The sequence below is a fragment of the Emydura macquarii genome, unplaced genomic scaffold (assembly GCF_026122565.2).
Source record: "Emydura macquarii macquarii isolate MOO-44397 ecotype Brisbane River unplaced genomic scaffold, CSIRO-AGI_Emac_v2 contig_302, whole genome shotgun sequence".
Lineage (NCBI taxonomy): Eukaryota > Metazoa > Chordata > Testudines > Chelidae > Emydura > Emydura macquarii.
The window spans coordinates 1-18906 of record NW_027130439.1 but is presented as its reverse complement, the minus strand read 5'-3'; the positions used below and the strand labels follow the sequence as shown (position 1 = coordinate 18906).

The 18906-nt window shown below is 44.9% G+C and overlaps 1 protein-coding gene across 1 annotated transcript in view; it reads left to right on the top strand.

Moving 5' to 3' along the window:
• Positions 1-17077, top strand: part of LOC137156668 (nuclear factor NF-kappa-B p105 subunit-like) — a gene marked incomplete at its 3' end in the record, with an annotated part of 54381 nt that extends 37304 nt beyond the window's left edge. The window contains exons 6-9 of the mRNA XM_067553556.1: positions 11120-11268; positions 12949-13109; positions 13980-14138; positions 16971-17077. Of these exons, the coding sequence (XP_067409657.1) occupies positions 11120-11268; positions 12949-13109; positions 13980-14138; positions 16971-17077 (576 nt within the window). The remainder of the gene's footprint in view (positions 1-11119; positions 11269-12948; positions 13110-13979; positions 14139-16970) is intronic.
• Positions 17078-18906: the final 1829 nt, after the last annotated feature.

Sequence of the window (18906 nt, the reverse complement as noted above, 5' to 3'; positions counted from 1 at the left end):
TCCCGGCTCTGACCACGAGTTGTCGAGCTCCTCCACACCGCGGCACCGGGGGCGGTACGGAGGTTCCCGGGGGAGCCACTCCAGCTCCGTATTCGAGCTAAGGTCCTCGGAGCCCCGGCACCGGTCAACGTTGCGGGGGAAGACCCAACCGAAAGAGACACGGCACCGCTCCCGCTCATCTTCGGGCTCCCGGCACCAACCATCTCTGGTGCCAGGGGACTCGGTGCCGGCAAGAGATCGACGCTCCCGATCGTCAGAGCACAATCCGGTGCGGATCCTGGTGACCCAGACACAAGCCCGGCACCGGTCTAGATCCCCGGCTGTGCACAGAGACAGGCGCCACTCCCGCTCGGTCAGTAGGCGGCGGGACGAACCAAGCCGCCGGGCTCGATCGCAATCCCGGACTCCGAGCCCATCGCGCCCTTTGGCACCGGATGCTTCCGCACCGCGTCAGCATCATTCACCAGTACCGAGGGGACGAGACCGGTACCGCCGCACAGATCCAGGACGAGTAGTCCGGTACAACCTTCGGTACCGGAGAGGGCGCCCGGACACCATCGGCACTCTGTCCCTGGCACCCAGGGACAGTCCGCGGTACCGACATAGATCGCGGTCGCCATCACGTTCCCTGGCGCGACGTACGGCACCGAGGGAGGACACGGCACCGCGTCGGCGTACTCAATCCCTGGCACCGAGGGAGGGGCATTACCACCGACGCTCGAGGTCTCTCACAGACAGCCCGGTGCGACATCATCGGCACCAACAGACCTCTCAAGCCCGTTCCCGCAGCCCGGCACGAGCCCCGGCACTGGACATCTCGGCACCGGGGGTCTCTCCGGTACCTCACGATAGCCCTGAGAGACGGCGCTTACGAAGTCCCAGGGGCCATCCTGGCAAACATCGCCACAAGACTCGGAGGTACTCATCTTCCTCCAGTGGCTCTCCACCACGCCGGCATAGCAAGTGCCGCCATCGCTCCCCCTCGTCGCGCAGCCCATCTCCAGCTAAAGGGCAGCGCAAGAGGAGCCGGAGATCTCCAAGCCCGGCTCACACAGGGATTGCACCATACTCAGCACCGGGCCCGGTACCAACATGGGGGCAAGGCCCATGGCAATGGCCCTGCTGGGGACCTTGGCCACCACAGACAGTCCAAGGGACAGGGTCCCTCCCGTCAACGAAGGCCCAACCCCCTCCTCCACCTAAGAGTCCACAAGGGGACGACCAGTCGTCGGACTATGAGTCGGACCCTATGGAAGGGCCCTCCACGGGTCCCCTGCCACAGTCGTCCTCCTCTTCTCCCCCTGATACAACCTCCAGGGACCACAGGACCCCGCTTCCCGATTTTAAGGCACACCAAGAGCTCCTGAAAAGGCTAGCGGAGAACCTAAAAATCAACCTTAAGGAGCTCTCCGAGGAGGAGGACCCTATCTTTGGCATTCCAGCCTCTGCGGGCCCTTCTAGAGTAGCGCTTCCGGTGCATGACCGGGTACTGAAACTAGTCAAGCCTATTTGGGAGACCCCCGCCTCGGTGGCTCCCACATCAAAAACTGCGGAGCGGAAGTACTACGTCCCGCAGCAGGGCTTCGAGTACCTGTACAATCACCCAGCTCCGGGCACGCTGGGAGTGGATGCCATTAACCAACGAGAACGGCAAGGTGCCCAGGCAAATACTCCCAAAAACAGAGAGAATAAAAAATTTGATCTTTTTGGGAGGAAGGTATACTCGACTGCTGCTCTCCAGCGCCGCATAGCCAACCATCAGGCTCTCTTGGGGCGTTATAATCTAAATCTCTGGTCGTCACTCCAGAGGTTTACATCTGCCCTATCCCAAGACCTCGCAGTGGATTTTACCACCCTGCTCCAGGAGGGCACAACGGTTGGAGGAGCTACGCTACAATCCGCCAGCGACGCTACGGACGCGGCGGGCAGAGCCATGGCATTGGGTATAGTCATGCGCTGATCGTCCTGGCTACAGTCCTCAGGCCTTTCATCCGAGGTACAGCAGGCAATACAAGATCTGCCCTTTGAGGGCATGGGCCTGTTCTCGGATAAGACGGACAACAAACTACATGCCTTGAAGGACTCAAGAGCCACACTGAGGTCCTTGGGCCTGTACGTGCCTCAAGCGACAAGACGCCAGGGCAGACAGCAGCCTCAGAGGCAACAGCAACCCGCTCCCAGACTACCCCCTAGACCACTTCAACCTAGGAGAGGTCGTGAGCGGTTTAGATAGCCCAACCGCTGGGACCGCCCAGGCCCTGCCAAGGGCTCTCAACCAGGGCTGCAGAAAAACAATTAGCGCCCCTTTTGATGGGACGCTCGAGGGTGGCACCTCCCCCATTCCCACGGCTCTCGTAGTCGACCTGGATCACACCCTGCCCTTCAGAGACAGGCTGCGGCCATTCCTCCGAGAGTGGCAGGGCATAACCTCAGACCGCTGGGTGCTAAGTGTGGTGCGGAGAGGTTACGCCTTGCAACTTTTGGCCTTCCCGCCGGATTCTCCCCCTACCCCGTCCCTCTTCAGGGACCCTTCTCACGAGCAACTCCTTCTCCAGGAGGTCCGCTCCCTGCTCCGCCTAGGGGCAGTAGAGGAAGTCCCCCTTATGGAAAGGGGCAGGGGGTTTTATTCCCGGTATTTCCTTATCCCCAAGGCAAAGGGAGGCCTCCGGCCTATTCTGGACCTTCGCCGTCTAAACAAGTTCATCAGACGGCTCAAGTTTCACATGGTCTCCCTAGCATCCATTATTCCCACACTGGATCCAGGGGATTGGTATGCTGCCCTCGATTTAAAGGACGCATATTTTCATGTTTCTATCCTCCCGGGCCACAGACGTTTCCTCCGCTTTACGGTAGCTGGTGGCCACTACCAGTTTTCGGCCCTCCCCTTCGGCCTTTCCTCAGCGCCCAGGGTGTTCACAAAGTGCATAGCGGTGGTAGCAGCCTACCTGCAGCGCAGAGGGGTTCAAATCTTCCCCTACTTGGACGATTGGTTGCTTCGGGGAAGGTCCAGGGATCATGTGACAAACAGCTTAGCCCTAACGTGCGCGACATGCAACAGGTTGGGTCTGCTCATCAACGAGCAGAAGTCCACGCTGACCCCTGTGCAGCGCATAGAATTCATCGGGGCCACCCTAGATGCAGTGCAGGCCAGAGCCTTCCTCCCACTACCCCGGTTCCAAACCATGACTGCCATCATTTCCTAGTTACAGAGGTCCCCCATGACGACAGCCAGGCACTGCCTCCAACTGTTGGGGCACATGGCGGCATGTACATATGTGGTGAGGCTGGCTCGCCTCAGACTCAGGCCCCTTCAGGAGTGGTTAGCCTCAGTTTACGCCCCAGCCAGACACTCGCTGAGCAGAGTAGTCACTGTTCTGCCCCAGGTCCTAGCGTCCCTGAACTGGTGGACAGACCCGACACAGATAATGACCGGAGTCCCCTTTGCAGACCTTGTCCCCTCTGTAGCATTAATTACAGATGCTTCCGATGTTGGTTGGGGGGCCCACATGACCCGCGACCTCAGTACACAAGGTCGATGGTCGCTACAGGAGAGAAACCTTCACATAAACATTCGAGAGCTCCGTGCAGTCCTCCAAGCCTGCAGGGTTTTTCTCCGCTTCCTGAGGGGCAGGGTGGTGCAAGTCCTCACAGACAACACCGCAGCGATGTTTTACATCAACAGACAAGGAGGAGCACGCTCCTCGGCCTTATGCCAGGAGGCGCTTCAACTATGGGACCTAGCGGTGAGGTACGATTTTCATCTGGTTGCCTCTCACCTCCCAGGGGTGAGGAACAACGAGGCGGATCGCCTCAGCAGGTCATTCTTACCCCGCCACGAATGGTCACTTCATGGGGAGGTCACAGAGTTTCTCTTCCGCAAGTGGGGTGTTCCCCATCTGGACCTGTTTGCCACATTACAGAACAAGAAATGCCCGATGGTCTGCTCGCTGCGCGAGCAGGGCTCCATTTCAGACGCATTCCTGATACACTGGGCGGGACCACTACTGTATGCTTTTTCCCCGGTTCCACTGCTTCCCAAGGTCCTCTTGAAAATCAAGAGGGACAGAGCGGACATTATCCTGATCGCACCGGGATCATTATCCTGATCCCGCTCCCGAGGCGCTACGATCTCCTCTCCCAGGACCAGGGTCGCCTGCTCCACCCGGACCTGGACTCCCTCCACCTGACTGCATGGAGGCTCCGTGGTTAGCAGAAGGGGAAAGAGCTTGTTCGGAGCAGGTCCAGCGCATCCTCTTGGGAAGCAGAAAGCCTTCCACTCAGGTTGTATACCGGGCAAAGTGGAAATGTTTCAGTTGCTGGGCGCGGTCACGGGGTATCCTGCCGCTGGGCTCTACCATACATACAAGCCATTCTGGAGTATTTGCTACACCTAAAGACGCAGGGCCTAGCCCTGGCCTCTCTGAGGGTACACCTGCCGGCCATTTCGGCCTTCCATTGCCCCGTGGAAGGGAGGTCTATCTTCTCTCAGCCAATGTCCATCAGGTTCCTCAAAGGGATAGAGAGGCTGTTCCCACAGATCCGCGAACCGTTGCCTCTCTGGGACTTAAACCTGGTCTTTACTATGCTCACAGGTCCCCCCTTTGAGCCTATGGCTACATGCCCACTGCTAGTCCTCTCCTGGAAGGTGGCCTTCCTCGTAGCCATTACATCGGCTAGGAGGGTCTCTGAGTTAAGAGCCTTGACCTCAGAGCCCCCTTACACAGTGTTTTATACGGATAAAGTACGACTGAGGCCCCACCCAGCCTTCTTGCCTAAGGTGGTGTCCCAGTTTCATTATAACCAGGATATCTTCCTCCCCGTGTTTTTTCCTAAACCACACGGTTCGGAGGAGGAGCGGAGATGGCACTCGCTGGACGTCAGGCGAGCCTTGGCTTTCTACATAGACTGGACCAAGCCGTTCCGGAAGTCCACACAACTGTTCATCGCAGTCGCGGACCGCATGAAAGGCTCACCTGTCTCCACCCAGCGCATCTCCACCTGGATCACCGCCTGCATCCGCACCTGTTACGAGAGGGCGAAGGTGCCTCTCCCGAGACCGGTAACGGCGCACTCAACCAGAGCGCAGGCCTCCTCTGCGGCCTTCCTGGAACGAGTGCCCCTTCAGAATATCTGCAGAGCGGCAACTTGGTCATCGGTCCACACTTTCACCTCTCACTACGCCATCGTGCAGCAGGCAAGAGAGGACGCAGCCGTCGGCAGAGCCGTACTGAGAAGGGCCTCTCGCCAGTGACTCCTTCCCGCCACCAAAGGTATGGCTATCAATTCACCTATAGTGGAATGCATATGAGCAATCACTCTAAGAGAGAAAACAAGGTTACTTACCAGTAACTGTTGTTCTTCGAGATGTGTTGCTCATATCCATTCCACACCCACCCTCCGTCCCCACTGTCGGAGTCGGCAGAAAGAAGGGACTGAGGGCCCGCGTGGTCGGCAGCAGCCTATATGCCGCGCTATGCGCGCGCCACTCCAGCGGGCACTGGAGCTGACCCACCGGGGTTGCTAGGGCAAAAAAGCTTCCGCAGACTCGTGCACGGGGCGCGCACTCACCTATAGTGGAATGGATATGAGCAACTCATCTCGAAGAACAACAGTTACAGGTAAGTAACCTTGTTATTTCAGAGCAACCTATGACTACACTGGAGAGCTAATATAATTTAAAAACCTACAGTAAATTTAACTTGTGTCTGCTTAATACAAAGAATTTAACAAGGGAAAACTGTGAAATATAGAACTCTGCTGCTGTCATCTGAAAGCTTTTGAGCTTCGTATTCATGATCACAGTTTTGTCATCTGGAGAAAAATGGAGGGAATAAATACTATGCTGATCACTGTGTGTAAGGACTATGCACATTCCTCAAGGTGGTTTTTTAACAAAGAAATGATCACCACCACAAGAATGAAACTTGATTGTCCTGTATCATAAAACCTGATTGGCCTGTTAACATCAGTTCATTGAGACATCTGAATAGCTTTATTCATAATTTTTCTTTACACTTTTTATGTATTTGGAAGGAAAGACTTCACAAAAATAGCCATACACAAAATATCCTTGTACCTTCTTACATGTTTATTGCTTAGGGCAATCCTGCAGCAGGATCCACGCCGACAGACCTGTAAATTCATATGGACCTACCTCTTATGTGTTACTCTCTGGAGAGCCTAGCCCAATTGTGGATGCTAGAAGATAATGTGCTGAAAACTGAAAGTACTAGAAAGTGTCTTATTTTTAATCATCTGGGATTATCCTATTTTACACCCAGATTCAGGAAAGTGTCCCTGTTGAAGTCAGTGGGATTTTAGCATGTACTTAATTTTAAGTCTTAGGTAGTTTCCATGGGAATTGACAGAATAATCATTTAAAGTTACTCAGGTAGTGTGCTTCCCTGATGAGGAATGGAACAATATATTGATTTTCTTCCAGTAGAAATTAAATTCTAGAATGACTGCTTAATATTAAATACACGTTAGAGAATAATTAAAGTTACTCTTTATTCCCTAGTTGCTTTAAAATGAAATGATCAATATTCAAGCATGAACAGAACTTGTTATAAGCCTTTGAAAGTTCCTTTAAAGCAAAATGCATTGGACCAAATTCAGCCAAGACTGAAATCAATGAGAGTTGCATCCATTATTGCCATGGCTGAATTTGAGCCATTGACTTCCTTTAGGCCAAAATAGCCAAACTTGGGTTCTTAAAACTGACCACCTAACCTGTTATTTGGCACTTAAATAAGTGGCCTGATTTTCAGAGGAGCTGAAGACCTGGAACTCCCCTTGACTTCAATCAAACAGGAGGTCATTTATATTTAAGTGCAGAAATATGTACTCAGATGTCTAAATTTTAGGCCCCCAAATTTGAAAATTTTGGCCTAAAGGGACACTGTCAACTGAAAATATCACATTGCTGTCTAAAAATGTTTCACTTATAAGTAACGGCTAAAGCCATGCAAATCCTGAAAACTCCTACGCATATGAGTAACTTTACACACAGGAATAATGGAACTACTCACATGCAGAGTTACTCAGATTGTTAGCAGAACTGGGGCCAATTGTTGCTAAAACTGAAAGAGATTAGAAAGCAGGAGTCAGGGTCTTAATTTTTAGTTTGTTGGCGTAATACTTTGACATCACTTTATAGCTAGTTTCACCGTTTGCTCTCTCTAATCAGTCAGTTAGTTTCACTTGTTTGTGTGAGCAACAGAAAAATATCTTTAAAATAGGAAAACATGTTTGTAAACCATAAAAACTGCTGAGCAGAGTCAGGGAAATGTGAAGCAGTTGAAACTACTTTCAATTTATGTTTTGAAATTCACTAGATCTCAAGATGTTCCTTTAATCTCTAAAACAAATATCTCTTAAACAGAAACATCAGATAAATGTGAGTATGCAGTATTTTTTACTTCATCGGATTAGATAAACTGAACGCTGCTTCCATATGCTAGAAGCACTGCAAAAACTGCAACAATATTCTTTCAAGGACTCCTTGTTTTCTTTTTCTCTGTCTTCTCTGCCCCTTAGAAACCAAATATTTAGTAATTTCCTTGTTAGACAATAGACATTTTTTAACTGTACAGTAGAGTGACACTTAGCTATTTTTCTAATAGCTGAACATTTCCTTCTTGCCACATTTTATTTTATCTATCTTGTTATGTTGGCACCATCACTATAGTATCTGAATGCCTCTAGATGTTCAGCACGGATATATTTTGTATAACTTTCTAAAAAGAACTTATTTATCAGTAATTAAATGTCTGTGACTGTTTTTGGAGTTCTTAGTGGAAAAAATTGGATGAGTATATATGCAGTTGACCTGTTACCAGATGAAATTTAGACTTAATTGTGAAATACTGTGAATGGTGTCCACAATTCAAGAAGGATGTTGAAAAATTGCAGAGAGTTCAGAGTTGAGCTAAGGAAATGATTGAAGGATCAGAAACCATGCTTTAAACTGAGAAACTCAAGGCGCTCAATCTATTTATTTGATCAAAGAGTGATTTGATCAAATACGGAGTGATTTGATCAAAGTCTATAAGTAGCTACATAGGGAACAAAACTTTGAAAATGGGCTCTTCAGTCTAGCAAACAAAGGGATAACATAATCCAATGGCTGGAAGTTGAAGCTAGACAAATTCAGACTTGAAATAAGGCACACATTTTTACCAGCAGGTGTAAATAACGATGAGAACAACTTATTCTAAGGCTTGTGGTGGAGTCTTCATCACGGGCAATTTTTAAATCAAAAGTGTATGTGTTTTTAAAAGATATGCTCTAATTCAAACAGGAATTAATTTGGGGAAGTCTGTGGCCTGTCATATATAGGAGGTCAGACCAGATGATCACATTGCTCCCTTCTTGCTTTATGATCTAAGAATCTGTATACAAGTTACATTTTAGAGAACTATGGCTTCTCTCGTTAGGCAGATTACAAAGACTGTGCTGAGCTGAGTAAACCATGAGAAGATTACAATCTTGATACCACGGTAGTTAAATGTTCTGCTTTCAGATGTTTTGGAAAGTCCTTAAAACCCAGCAGCCTAGATACAGTTTCACTGTGGTTTGAACAGCTGATACAGAACTGTCGTGAACTATTTTGATGCAAAGATGGAACATGCACATTATATATTATTTATCATTTATTAGCAATGTAGATAATCATTATTTATCATTCTAAATATTTATCAATATATAACAATGTAGATAATTAAGGCACTTTATAGCAGTGAAAATACATATGTCAAAATGAGGAAATAATGTATCCTAGAGAATTGTTAATCATTATCATCATACTTGAGACGTAAGTAGCATTTTTCATTCTCAAATCATTTTGTAAGCATTAATCAATAATCATCATACCTCTTTGAGGTTGACAAATATTATCACACCAATTTTCCAAATCAGGAAGATGAGGCAGTGACTTGGCCAAGGCTGTAGGTTGATTCACTGTTAGAGCTGAGATTAGTTCATGGGTGCTAGTCCTATGTGTAAACCATATACTCGGAATAGAGGCAATTTTAATTGTACAGTACAGGTAAAAGCAGAAAGTGGGTTATGAAAGAAAGGACTTTCACAGACACATGCTTCCTGGAACTGGTTAGCTTTTAGCAGTGAGTAGGAGGAAGTCGTGTGGGAGGGCACTTGGCAAAGATTAAGAGTGTTCCAAGTGTAATGGAGTGGAATTAAGAAGAGTTAAAGGGAACAATGAAAATAAGCAACACATGTTAGAGTGGTGAAGTAATGGTGAGTAATGATACCAGTATCTTATCAATATAAGAAGCTGAGGTCACCTAGTTATCACTTTTTCTGTACAGTAGAACCCCCATTTATAAATTCATTGAGGATTGAGAAATTCATAAAATTAAAAGTTCATAAAATTGAAAAAAATACCAAAATTATAGTAGGTGCAGTGTGTAAATTACAACATGGTTCACGGCATCATTTTTACCTTGTCTTTCAAACCACTTCAAAGTGATTTCCAATTCATTTAAGGCATGAGAATGTGGTGGGATGTCAAGTTGTTCTTTTATCAACCTTACTTTGGTTATATCATTTTTATTTTTTTCGTCAGGAAGAATGGTTTATATAACTGGTTGTTTGTCTGACTGGCTTTGTAAAATTGAGGTTTTACTGCATTTGTGTATGCATATCCTTCAGTATCCTAGTTGATTAAATCTGTATGTTTCTGTAATGAAAATGACTTTACCTGGGGCTAAATGTGAGGAAAGACGTATTGGTAAACTGGTTAGTTAATTAAGTGTAACTGTGGGAAGGATGTGTAAGAAACACAGGGTTAGAAGATTTTATTCTAAGCGCAATTTAAAATATATAGATAACTGATAATCAGTTGATGAACACAGCTTGTGAGAGAAGCTAATCAGAGATGTGAATGATATCATGGATAAAATAAAGCCCTTATAAAATTGGTATTTGATCAATACTTTTTAATGTATACAATTTCTGTGGTATCACTTGTTTTTATAACCATAGCTTTAAAAATTGTGTCAGAAAAAAAGTTGTTGTGAGAAAGTAGGAGACAGAGTTCTACACACTTCCACACCAGTGGCCCCAAGCACCCCGGTTACTGTGATCCCAATCCTGCAAAACCTTAGGCACTTGCTTATCTTTTTTCTTATGTACAGTTCAGTGGGACTATGCACATGAGTAAAGAAAAACATGTGCATTAGTATTTTCAGGGCCACGCCTAGCGTGTGAAGTGGAAGGATGGTCAGTTGTTGGGGAGCTATGCTGAAACCCAGGTTCAATTCCTTGCTGTGCCACAGATTTCTTCTGTGACCATTGGTGAGTCTCTCTGCCCCTCAGTTCCCCATAGGTAAAGGGGACAGCACTTCCTTGTTTTACATGGCTGCTGTAAGGAGAAAGGTGTTGATTGTGTGTACTAAGATACTATGGTAATGGAAGCTATTGTAAGTCCCTATGATAGCTGCAGTTTTTTGAGCCAGTGTAGAATACTTTCTTATGAACATAGAATGAACTCCGTGCCAAATCTATCTCTGTAAAGCCTCTGCCAAAAGGGGTTATTGGAATGAGAACACCACATTGTAAAGAAATGCAGTAATCTTTGTAATATTTCAATCTTAACTTTGTAAGAGCACTTTTACATTCAGCAAAACAGTGCATTTTCTTAATGCTAAACACATACCATTTCCTTCAGCTTCTGAACATGCATTATTGTCTACTGGAAATGCAATCTACTGAATGGAATTTAACCTATGTAGTGCAGAAGACCAAAATGAATTGCTTACTTATTTATTTTCTGAAAAATGGATGTATATGACCCTCTTGAACTTTTATTTCTCATTATTTTTGTTTTTACTCCTCCTATTTGTATGTTGAGTTTATTTTTGTTGTAGTTAATTTTAAAAAATCAGTTAGTAAATGAATTGATGAGACTCTCTGTGTGGTGACATGGCAGAATCATTTTATCTTGTTTGTATTTTGTGAAGGAATGAATGAAAATATATGTGCTTTATGTAAATTTGTTTGTGCTCAAATATCAGAGTGACAGAAAATACCTGTCTAGATTGATGATAAATTAATATTTGTTCTGTTTTTAAAATACATGTGTTACACTTGTTTACAGATCTTCAATTATGTTGGGCCTGCAAAAGTAATTGTCCAGTTAGTCACTAATGGAAAATGCGTCCACTTGCATGCCCATAGCTTGGTGGGTAAATATTGTGAGGATGGAGTATGCACAGTTAATGCAGGACCTAAGGATATGGTAGTAGGGTGAGTATACTGATATATCTGGCAAAGCTAGTGGGTAGAGAATCCAGGATAAAAACTGTAACTGGTGAGACAAAAATTGTAAAGGTAAACCATTAAATGGAGCATTAGTCCTTCTCTTTCTGCTCTGTACTTTGCTCATACTTTAAAATAGAAAAAAATAAATGTGGCCTCAATTTATCTGTGGTTAGAAGACACTGGTGTAAGACGTAGAGGGTATATTTGGGACTTATTCGAATCTGGAAAAGTTAAATAGATTTAACCAAACAATTTTACTATGATTTTGGAGAGCTACAAACAGGCACGTTGTGTGTGCAATCCAGATTTGTATTAAAAGTTTATTCAAAAATGTATTTAGAACTAGTTTGAAAATGGGGATGGCAGAATTGTAAAATTTTTCTTGACCTTTTATTACAGTTTTCATCGATTTTCATTTTCATTGAACTTTGCCAACATCAGAGCTGAAAAAGAATTAAAAAAATAGAAGTTAGTAAAATGGAAATTAAAATAAGACAAATATAAACATGAGAACATTAAATAATTAAAACTGTTCAATCTAAGTTTAAAGCAATAAAGATTATACTAAAACAACAGTTAGTCTGGTCTTGTTGGTTTACAAGAGAGCAATTGTTTATATCAGTATTCAGTAATCAGGTTAATGTCTGATTTCAGTTGTGGATCAGGTTTAAAGCTAGCTGTTAATTGTGAATTTTACTCCAATGATCTCCTGAATGTCTTTCTTGCTGAAAGTGATGAAGTCTAAAAACTAGAGAGGAGGAAGACTTCTTTTAAATGCAGTGACTTTTTGATGTTCAAGCCCAATGTGCTGACTTGATTTGATTGTAGCAGTTTAAATAGTTTTATCTGAAATATTTCTTTGGTGTGTTTCCTATTAAACTCCTGTGTAGTTTCTCATCAGATATTTAGGAACCGCTCTTTCTATCCTCAATTGGAATATCGACTTCATTCCATGCTAATTCCAGAGCTAATTGACTATTTTAAAATTTAATAGCTCATTTCAAAATAGGTCGTGTATTATGAAATTTTCACTCAAATTGGTATCTGCAGTGTCTCACTGAATGCCTAATAAAAACCATACTAGTAAATTTCTTATCCTATGGAAATCATTGCACTGTTTTTTAGCTTGCTCTCATAATCCTTTAGGACTCTGATTTAACTTCTCTGAACAGGATTTTTGCACAGCAGTTAAAAAATATAGAAGGCCACTGGTTTTAAAATCCAACTGTTCTCCCTACAGTATTCATGAGTTTGAACATCTCTGGTTATGGCATTACCAAGACAGAGCAAGCACAGACAGTGAGGGTCAAATTTTCAAACGTCGTTTCCTGAGTTGCATCCACAACAAAAATACATGCCCAAAACTGGTAACTGCTCGTGCAAACAAGTACTCGTGTGTGTCAGGTTACCTGTTGTGTGCATCCATATGATCACTGACACGTAGTGATTTAGGTTTTGCATATGCAGTGGGTGCCCTCACATTTTACAAGTGCTGCTCAATCACCCACATTTGAAAATTTACCCTTGAAAAGCAATATTGCTCAGAAGGTTGGATGATCATGGAGTCTTTGAATCAGCTCCAAGTGATTGGGGTAACAGAGAAAGACTGTGGACAAACTTCTGCATAAGAGACTAAGAATATATTTCTCCAATCATATTGTGTAGGTTTCCAAACCTAGGGATACTTCATGTCACAAAAAAGAAAGTGTTTGAAACTCTGGAAGCACGAATGATAAATGCCTGTAAAAAAGGATACAATCCTGGGCTCCTAGTGCATCCTGAACTCAACTACATACAAGCAGAAGGTGGAGAGAGACAACTAACAGGTGGGTGGGATATTATGCATTTGGATTTTTGTGATTGATAGAGAACATGTGTTGTTGATAATAGATTTGCTCAAGAAACACAGATTCTCAGCCAGAATGATGTCTAAGTAGGCTCCCTAGGCAGTCTGCCCCCAGCTGTGTGTTTTGAGACGTCTTTTGCTTTTGGGATCTCCATTTTTATCATGCATGTAGAACCAGACCACCTGCTCTAGTTTTTGACAACATTTACAATTGTACACGAGCCCCACCAACATTGCTGCCATCGTCACCCGTTTAGTAGGCTGAGAAACTGAGTCACTTTGTATAATCATGGAGAGTTATCGGCTCCTTTAAGTGGTTGTAGGCAGAATGGAGATCCTGCTGGGGAAAGATCATCCCTCCAATCCCTAGGGTCAGTATTGCTCCCAGAGAGCTAATGAAGGACCAAAGAGCCAATCCAAGTCTACAGCAAAGCCAGAAGTTAGAGAATACTTACTTATTTTATTGCTGCTTGGTGCCTAAAGGATCTAAATGTGATCCTTGTTTAAATAACTGCACTATCTTATCCTTGTCCTCCTCCATCATATTTCCACCCACTGTAAACTCCAAAGGGCCAGGACTTCTTTGTATGTTTGTGAGGTGCCTGGCACAATTATGGGTGCAGTATAAATATCAACATGCAGGCAACAAATTGCATGTCATTGCACTTACTGCCAGTGCAGTATGCAGTGAATTAGCCCTTTACAATTTTCCAGGTAAAAATAAGGATTGAAGCTCGTGGTTAAAACAATAAAATAACAAAAAGCAAAGCAGTTTTTGTCAGTGCTTTTTGGAGGTAGAATTATTTTTCCCCTGTTGTGTCAATTTCTCTCTGCTATTGATTGGTTCTAGAACGGGAAAGAGAAATCATCCGTCAGGCAGCACTTCAGCAGACTAAAGAGATGGACCTCAGCGTGGTGCGACTCATGTTCACTGCCTTCCTCCCAGATAGCACTGGCAGCTTCACGAGAAGACTTGATCCTGTCATATCAGATGCAATATATGATAGCAGTAAGTACATTTGGCATTAATGTCCTTTTCCTTTCTAGGAAAATAGGATATAGGAATTGCCAGCCTGGATCAGACCCAAGATCCACTTAGTCCCTGTCCTGTCTCTAGCAGTGGTCAGTGCCAGATGCTTCAGAGGAAGGTAAGAACCCCACATGAGGCTGATGTGGGATAATCTGCCCCTCACGTTGGGTGTCATCCTGGTCTCTAGAGTAAGAGAGTGGCCTAAGCCCTGAAGCCTAAGGTTCAATATCCTGTGATGGGGTCCTTGGTGGGCCGAGGGGCCTAATGCTTAGTCCTGGTCGCTTCCTACCACTGCTTCCTTCCTCAGCTTCTGCTCCAAGATAAGGAAAAAGGAAACCAAACTGCCAGGCCCAGCTGGGCTCCGCATACAGTCCTGCAGGGTAGGTCTGTACTCCTCCCCAGCCTCCCACTTCTGAGCTGGGTTGCTGCTCCCTTTTCAACCCTCTTTCTCGGTGGAGCATGCTCTGCAGGGTTGGAGGGGCGGGGCTTTCTGGGCCCAGTACAGTCCTTTAACCACTTCCATCCCAGTGTGGAGTTGGTATATCCCATCCAAAAATGTCCTATTAATTATGACAATTCTTGTTCTTAATCTATTGTCTCTAGACCATTCCTTACTTTATATACTTTAAATCCACTCTTTTCATCTCCTTTCCAAGGTAAACAATCCCAATCTTTAATCTCTCTTCATATAAGAGTTTTTCCAATGCCATTGATCATTCTCATTGCCCATCTCTGAACCCCCTCTAATTCTGCTATTCTCCTACCTGCTACTGATAACTACCAGTTTATCAATATTCATGCAATAATAATCCATAAAAAGTATATACAATTTTTTAAAAATACAGTACTTGCATTCTCTGGAAGAGTAAAAGCATCAGGCTCTTCATCTGTAGAGCCCTGCAAATCCATGGATATCCACTTTATGTCTGCAGATATCTGCGTACCATTTTTGCAGATCGCGGATGGATGCAGATCCACATTTTATATCTAAAGCCCTGCAAATCTGCAGCTTTATATCTGCGGATCGTGGCTCAGATGTGGATACCAATTTTGTATCTGCAGGGTTCTGTTCATCTGGAGGGTGAGGTGACATATCGAGTGACATCTCTGAAGAATGTTGATGGTTTACTTTAATATCTGTTATAATTCCAATATGCTTTCATTATGGTACCACACACCCGTATATTGACACAGTAAGCAGAGAGGAGGAAGTTACAATACAAAATGTGCTGTAGTTATGCCAAGCCACATTAAAAGGAAGGTGATGTTGCTCTATACATTTTTGTTTTTGTTGTTGCTGAGCAGTTTGAGCATCAAAGTCCATCCTCAGTTTGTGGGGAAGGTGGAGGAAATAGATGTATCTGTCTCTCTCACTATCTAGGTTTTCATGCCACTGCCAATGACCAGAGTATCTGGGACCACCAACTGAATTCATTTATTTGTTAATGTCAAAAGAAACAGGATTTTTTTTTTTCTCAATTTATTTTTGAGTGAATCTAGTGCTCTTGAATGGTGCCACTGAAGTCCTCCACAATAAGGGTGCAGCATGTGACAGTGCAAGCTTTTGCCATGCCACTCTGCCTTTGTGTCTCAGACCTTACATGAAGGTATTATTTGTAATGGTGAGAGGATAGTTCTGTGACCTGTCTGCTGAGACTGCCAATAATTGCCATTTTTTGTGGTGGCAATGGGGACCCCAGTCTACTGCCAACTTGATGGAGACCAAGAAATTCTTTTTCAGTAGGCCACAGAGCAGAAAAGAAACAGAAGATTGAAAAAACATACGGCAACATACACACACACACACCATATTGAGCAGTTAGTGGGACAAAGGTCTGCCTTAGCACCACACTGACAGATTTCAAGAGAGAAAATGTAATGCAATTCTCATATGACATTTTCTTTTTATCTAATTAGTAACGATGTAGAGTTTTGCGTCTAATTGACCTCTGCATTACTTGACTGGTATGGTGCTCATACAGGAGTAACACGATAGTGAATGAAGCCTCTTATTTTGTAGTCCATTCTCAAGCAAAATTTCTACAGATGTCAGTGGGAGTTTGGCCTGCATAAGGTGTACAAGATTAGGCCCTTAAGATGAAAAAATTAGTGGTTCATCCTTCACTTTCACAAGAATAGGTATCTAGACAATATCATGTGACTCTTTTGAGATTTGCCTTTTATCCCATTTCCTGTGCTTTCTTGTTAGCTAGGCTTGGCAGAATTTGAATTCCCCCCTTAATTTTGATGGTTTTTATCCATTTTTTATTTTTAAGATTTTCTTTTCTATTTTTAAATATTTTTATTTTTACAGTTGTGGGGGGTAGGATTGAGGTTAGAACTAGGGCAGTGCTGACAGCGGGGCTGCAGGGGGCTCTGTGTGTCTGAGGGGCCAAAGACACCGGGGTGTAAGGTAGTGGAGGAAGGGGCTACAATCATCCTGGCCCAAGGGAGCAGAGAATCCCAGCTAGGACTGCAAGGAGGAGGATGAGCCCCTGGCCACAGGGTGCTGTGGACCATTTCCTGTCTGGGGACAGCTCCCTCACTCCTGGCTGGTGAGCGAGTGGGGCTGTGACAGCGGAGCTGCAGAGGGCTTCCTACACGACTGCAGAGCCAGACACCCAGTCCCTGCAGTCCCGCCAGCTGTTACCAATTGATGTCTTTTTTTTTTTCAGTGTCAGGGTGTCAGCTGAAATCGATGTGTACTGACCATTATGGATTAAAACCAAACCCTGACATGCCTATTCTTAGCCTAGAGCTGTCAGCAGAGTACATGAATAACATCTTGTTTTTAACTCGTCCCTTCGACAGAAGCCCCCAATGCCTCCAATTTAAAGATTGTAAGAATGGACAGAACGGCCGGGTGTGTGACCGGAGGGAGAAGAGATTTTACCTTCTTTGTGACAAGGTTCAGAAAGGTAAGAGCCTCAGACTCTGGTGTTTTGAGTCATCCCATTTGTTGGGACTATAACGTAGCATTGCTGTGTTTGTCATGTACTGTATGCTTAAGGCCTGCAGTGGCATTCAAAGGGTTTCAGCCGCCACCGCTCCCATTAACTTCAGCAGGATTGTGAGTTCTCAGCCCTTCTGAAAGTCAGGCCAGCCGTGATTAAACCTAACAGGGTGAAATGCCTCACCCTCAAGTAAATGGAGTTTGTGTGGAGAACAGCCTTGGAGAGTTGGGAGAGAAAGAAAGCTCACGTATTCCTTTTCCCTCGCCCCCAACCAGCAAATGGTGACCAGGACACCTCCCCAGTCCCTCTGAAGTTTGTGTTTTAGCCACCAGGCTGCCAGGATTTGTGAACACTGGATATGTGTAATCATGGACCTAGGGTGACCATATTTCCCAAAGGAAAATGGGGACACCACACGGGACTCAACATGAGCCGCTTGCCCAAGCCTCCTCCCACACATGGTGGAGCTAGCCTGAGCCGCCTGGCATCACTGATTGCCTTTCTCCTCCTCCTCGAGGGCTTTGGCAAGCTGGAGCATTTGTCCTGTTTGCTCTTCCTGCCTGATGATCAGTTGGCAAGAGCAATGGGGACAAATGCTCAGTTTTGCCAAATGTAATAATACCTGGGACAGGGTTTAAAAAGGAATCATCCCAGCCAAAACAGGACATGATCACCCTTCAGGTGTAAATTCAGTGATCACACCAATGGTGCTCCCAACCCCTTGTATAATGGTCGGGGAGCTGCAGGTGCTCAAAGCACTGCTGATAATCAGGCCATTTTTAGGTAGAGATGCCAAAGGGAATGAACCTATAAATAGTTACTACGAGGTATAAGGTTTGTGCCATGTGAGGTGTCTCATGGACTCACAGTAGTAAACATTATTCCTGGAATTAAGTGTTTTCAGGGTCAGGCGCTAAATACAGATTTGGATGCCTAATTTAAGATGCTCAAATTTGAACATATTGGCCTTTCCCTTCTTCCCCCCTCCCCCCTCCCAATATTCTGATTTCCTGTTCATCGATGGAAGTAAACAGAAAAGAAAAAGGGGACTTGGAGTGTTTCAAGCTGTAGATTAAAGCAGGGACCCCCAGATCTACTTTATCTCTACAACAGTGTGCATGGTTTTCTGCCTGACCGTAGGGTTGTTAAATGAATCAGGCATTTTCTGTTATTCCACATTGCAGCAGAGAGCTGTGGAAGAAGAAAATGTACCATGTAGTTTTGTAGGGAAGAGAGAAACTGGTGGAGTTTGGGGAAGTAGTTTTTTCTCTTTAAAACTATAAATCCAGGGCCTTTCAAGGTGATTAAGTAAAATGTAATTTTTTTTTAAAAGTCTGAATAAATGGAAACTCCAAAGTGGGGTTTCCCCTTGGGCTGAGTGGGGTTTCCCCTGCCCTGATTCCGTCACTTTCTGAAACTTCTGTGCCCTAGGAAACTTGAATGCACATGGCAGCAGGGGCTGAAAGGAGTGTTTCTCAATCTTAATCCTGCCAGATTGGGGCTCAGGCAGAAACTCACCTGACTCCAGGGCTCTTCCCATTGCTTAGGAAGGTGAAAGACTTTCCTGCCATTACCAAAACCAGAAAATGATCTTTTTATATGAGCTTTTCCCCCACCTCTCCAAGAGATCTCTACAGACGGCCACCAGCCTGACAGAACCCATCCCCACCCTCCCACTGCTTTGGGAAGGGGGGAGGAAATGTGTTGCTGGAGAGCACTTAGCTCAGGACTGCTGCTGAAAGTAGATGTTGTCACCTTGACAGTAGCTGAGAAGTGGCTTTTTGCCAGCAGTA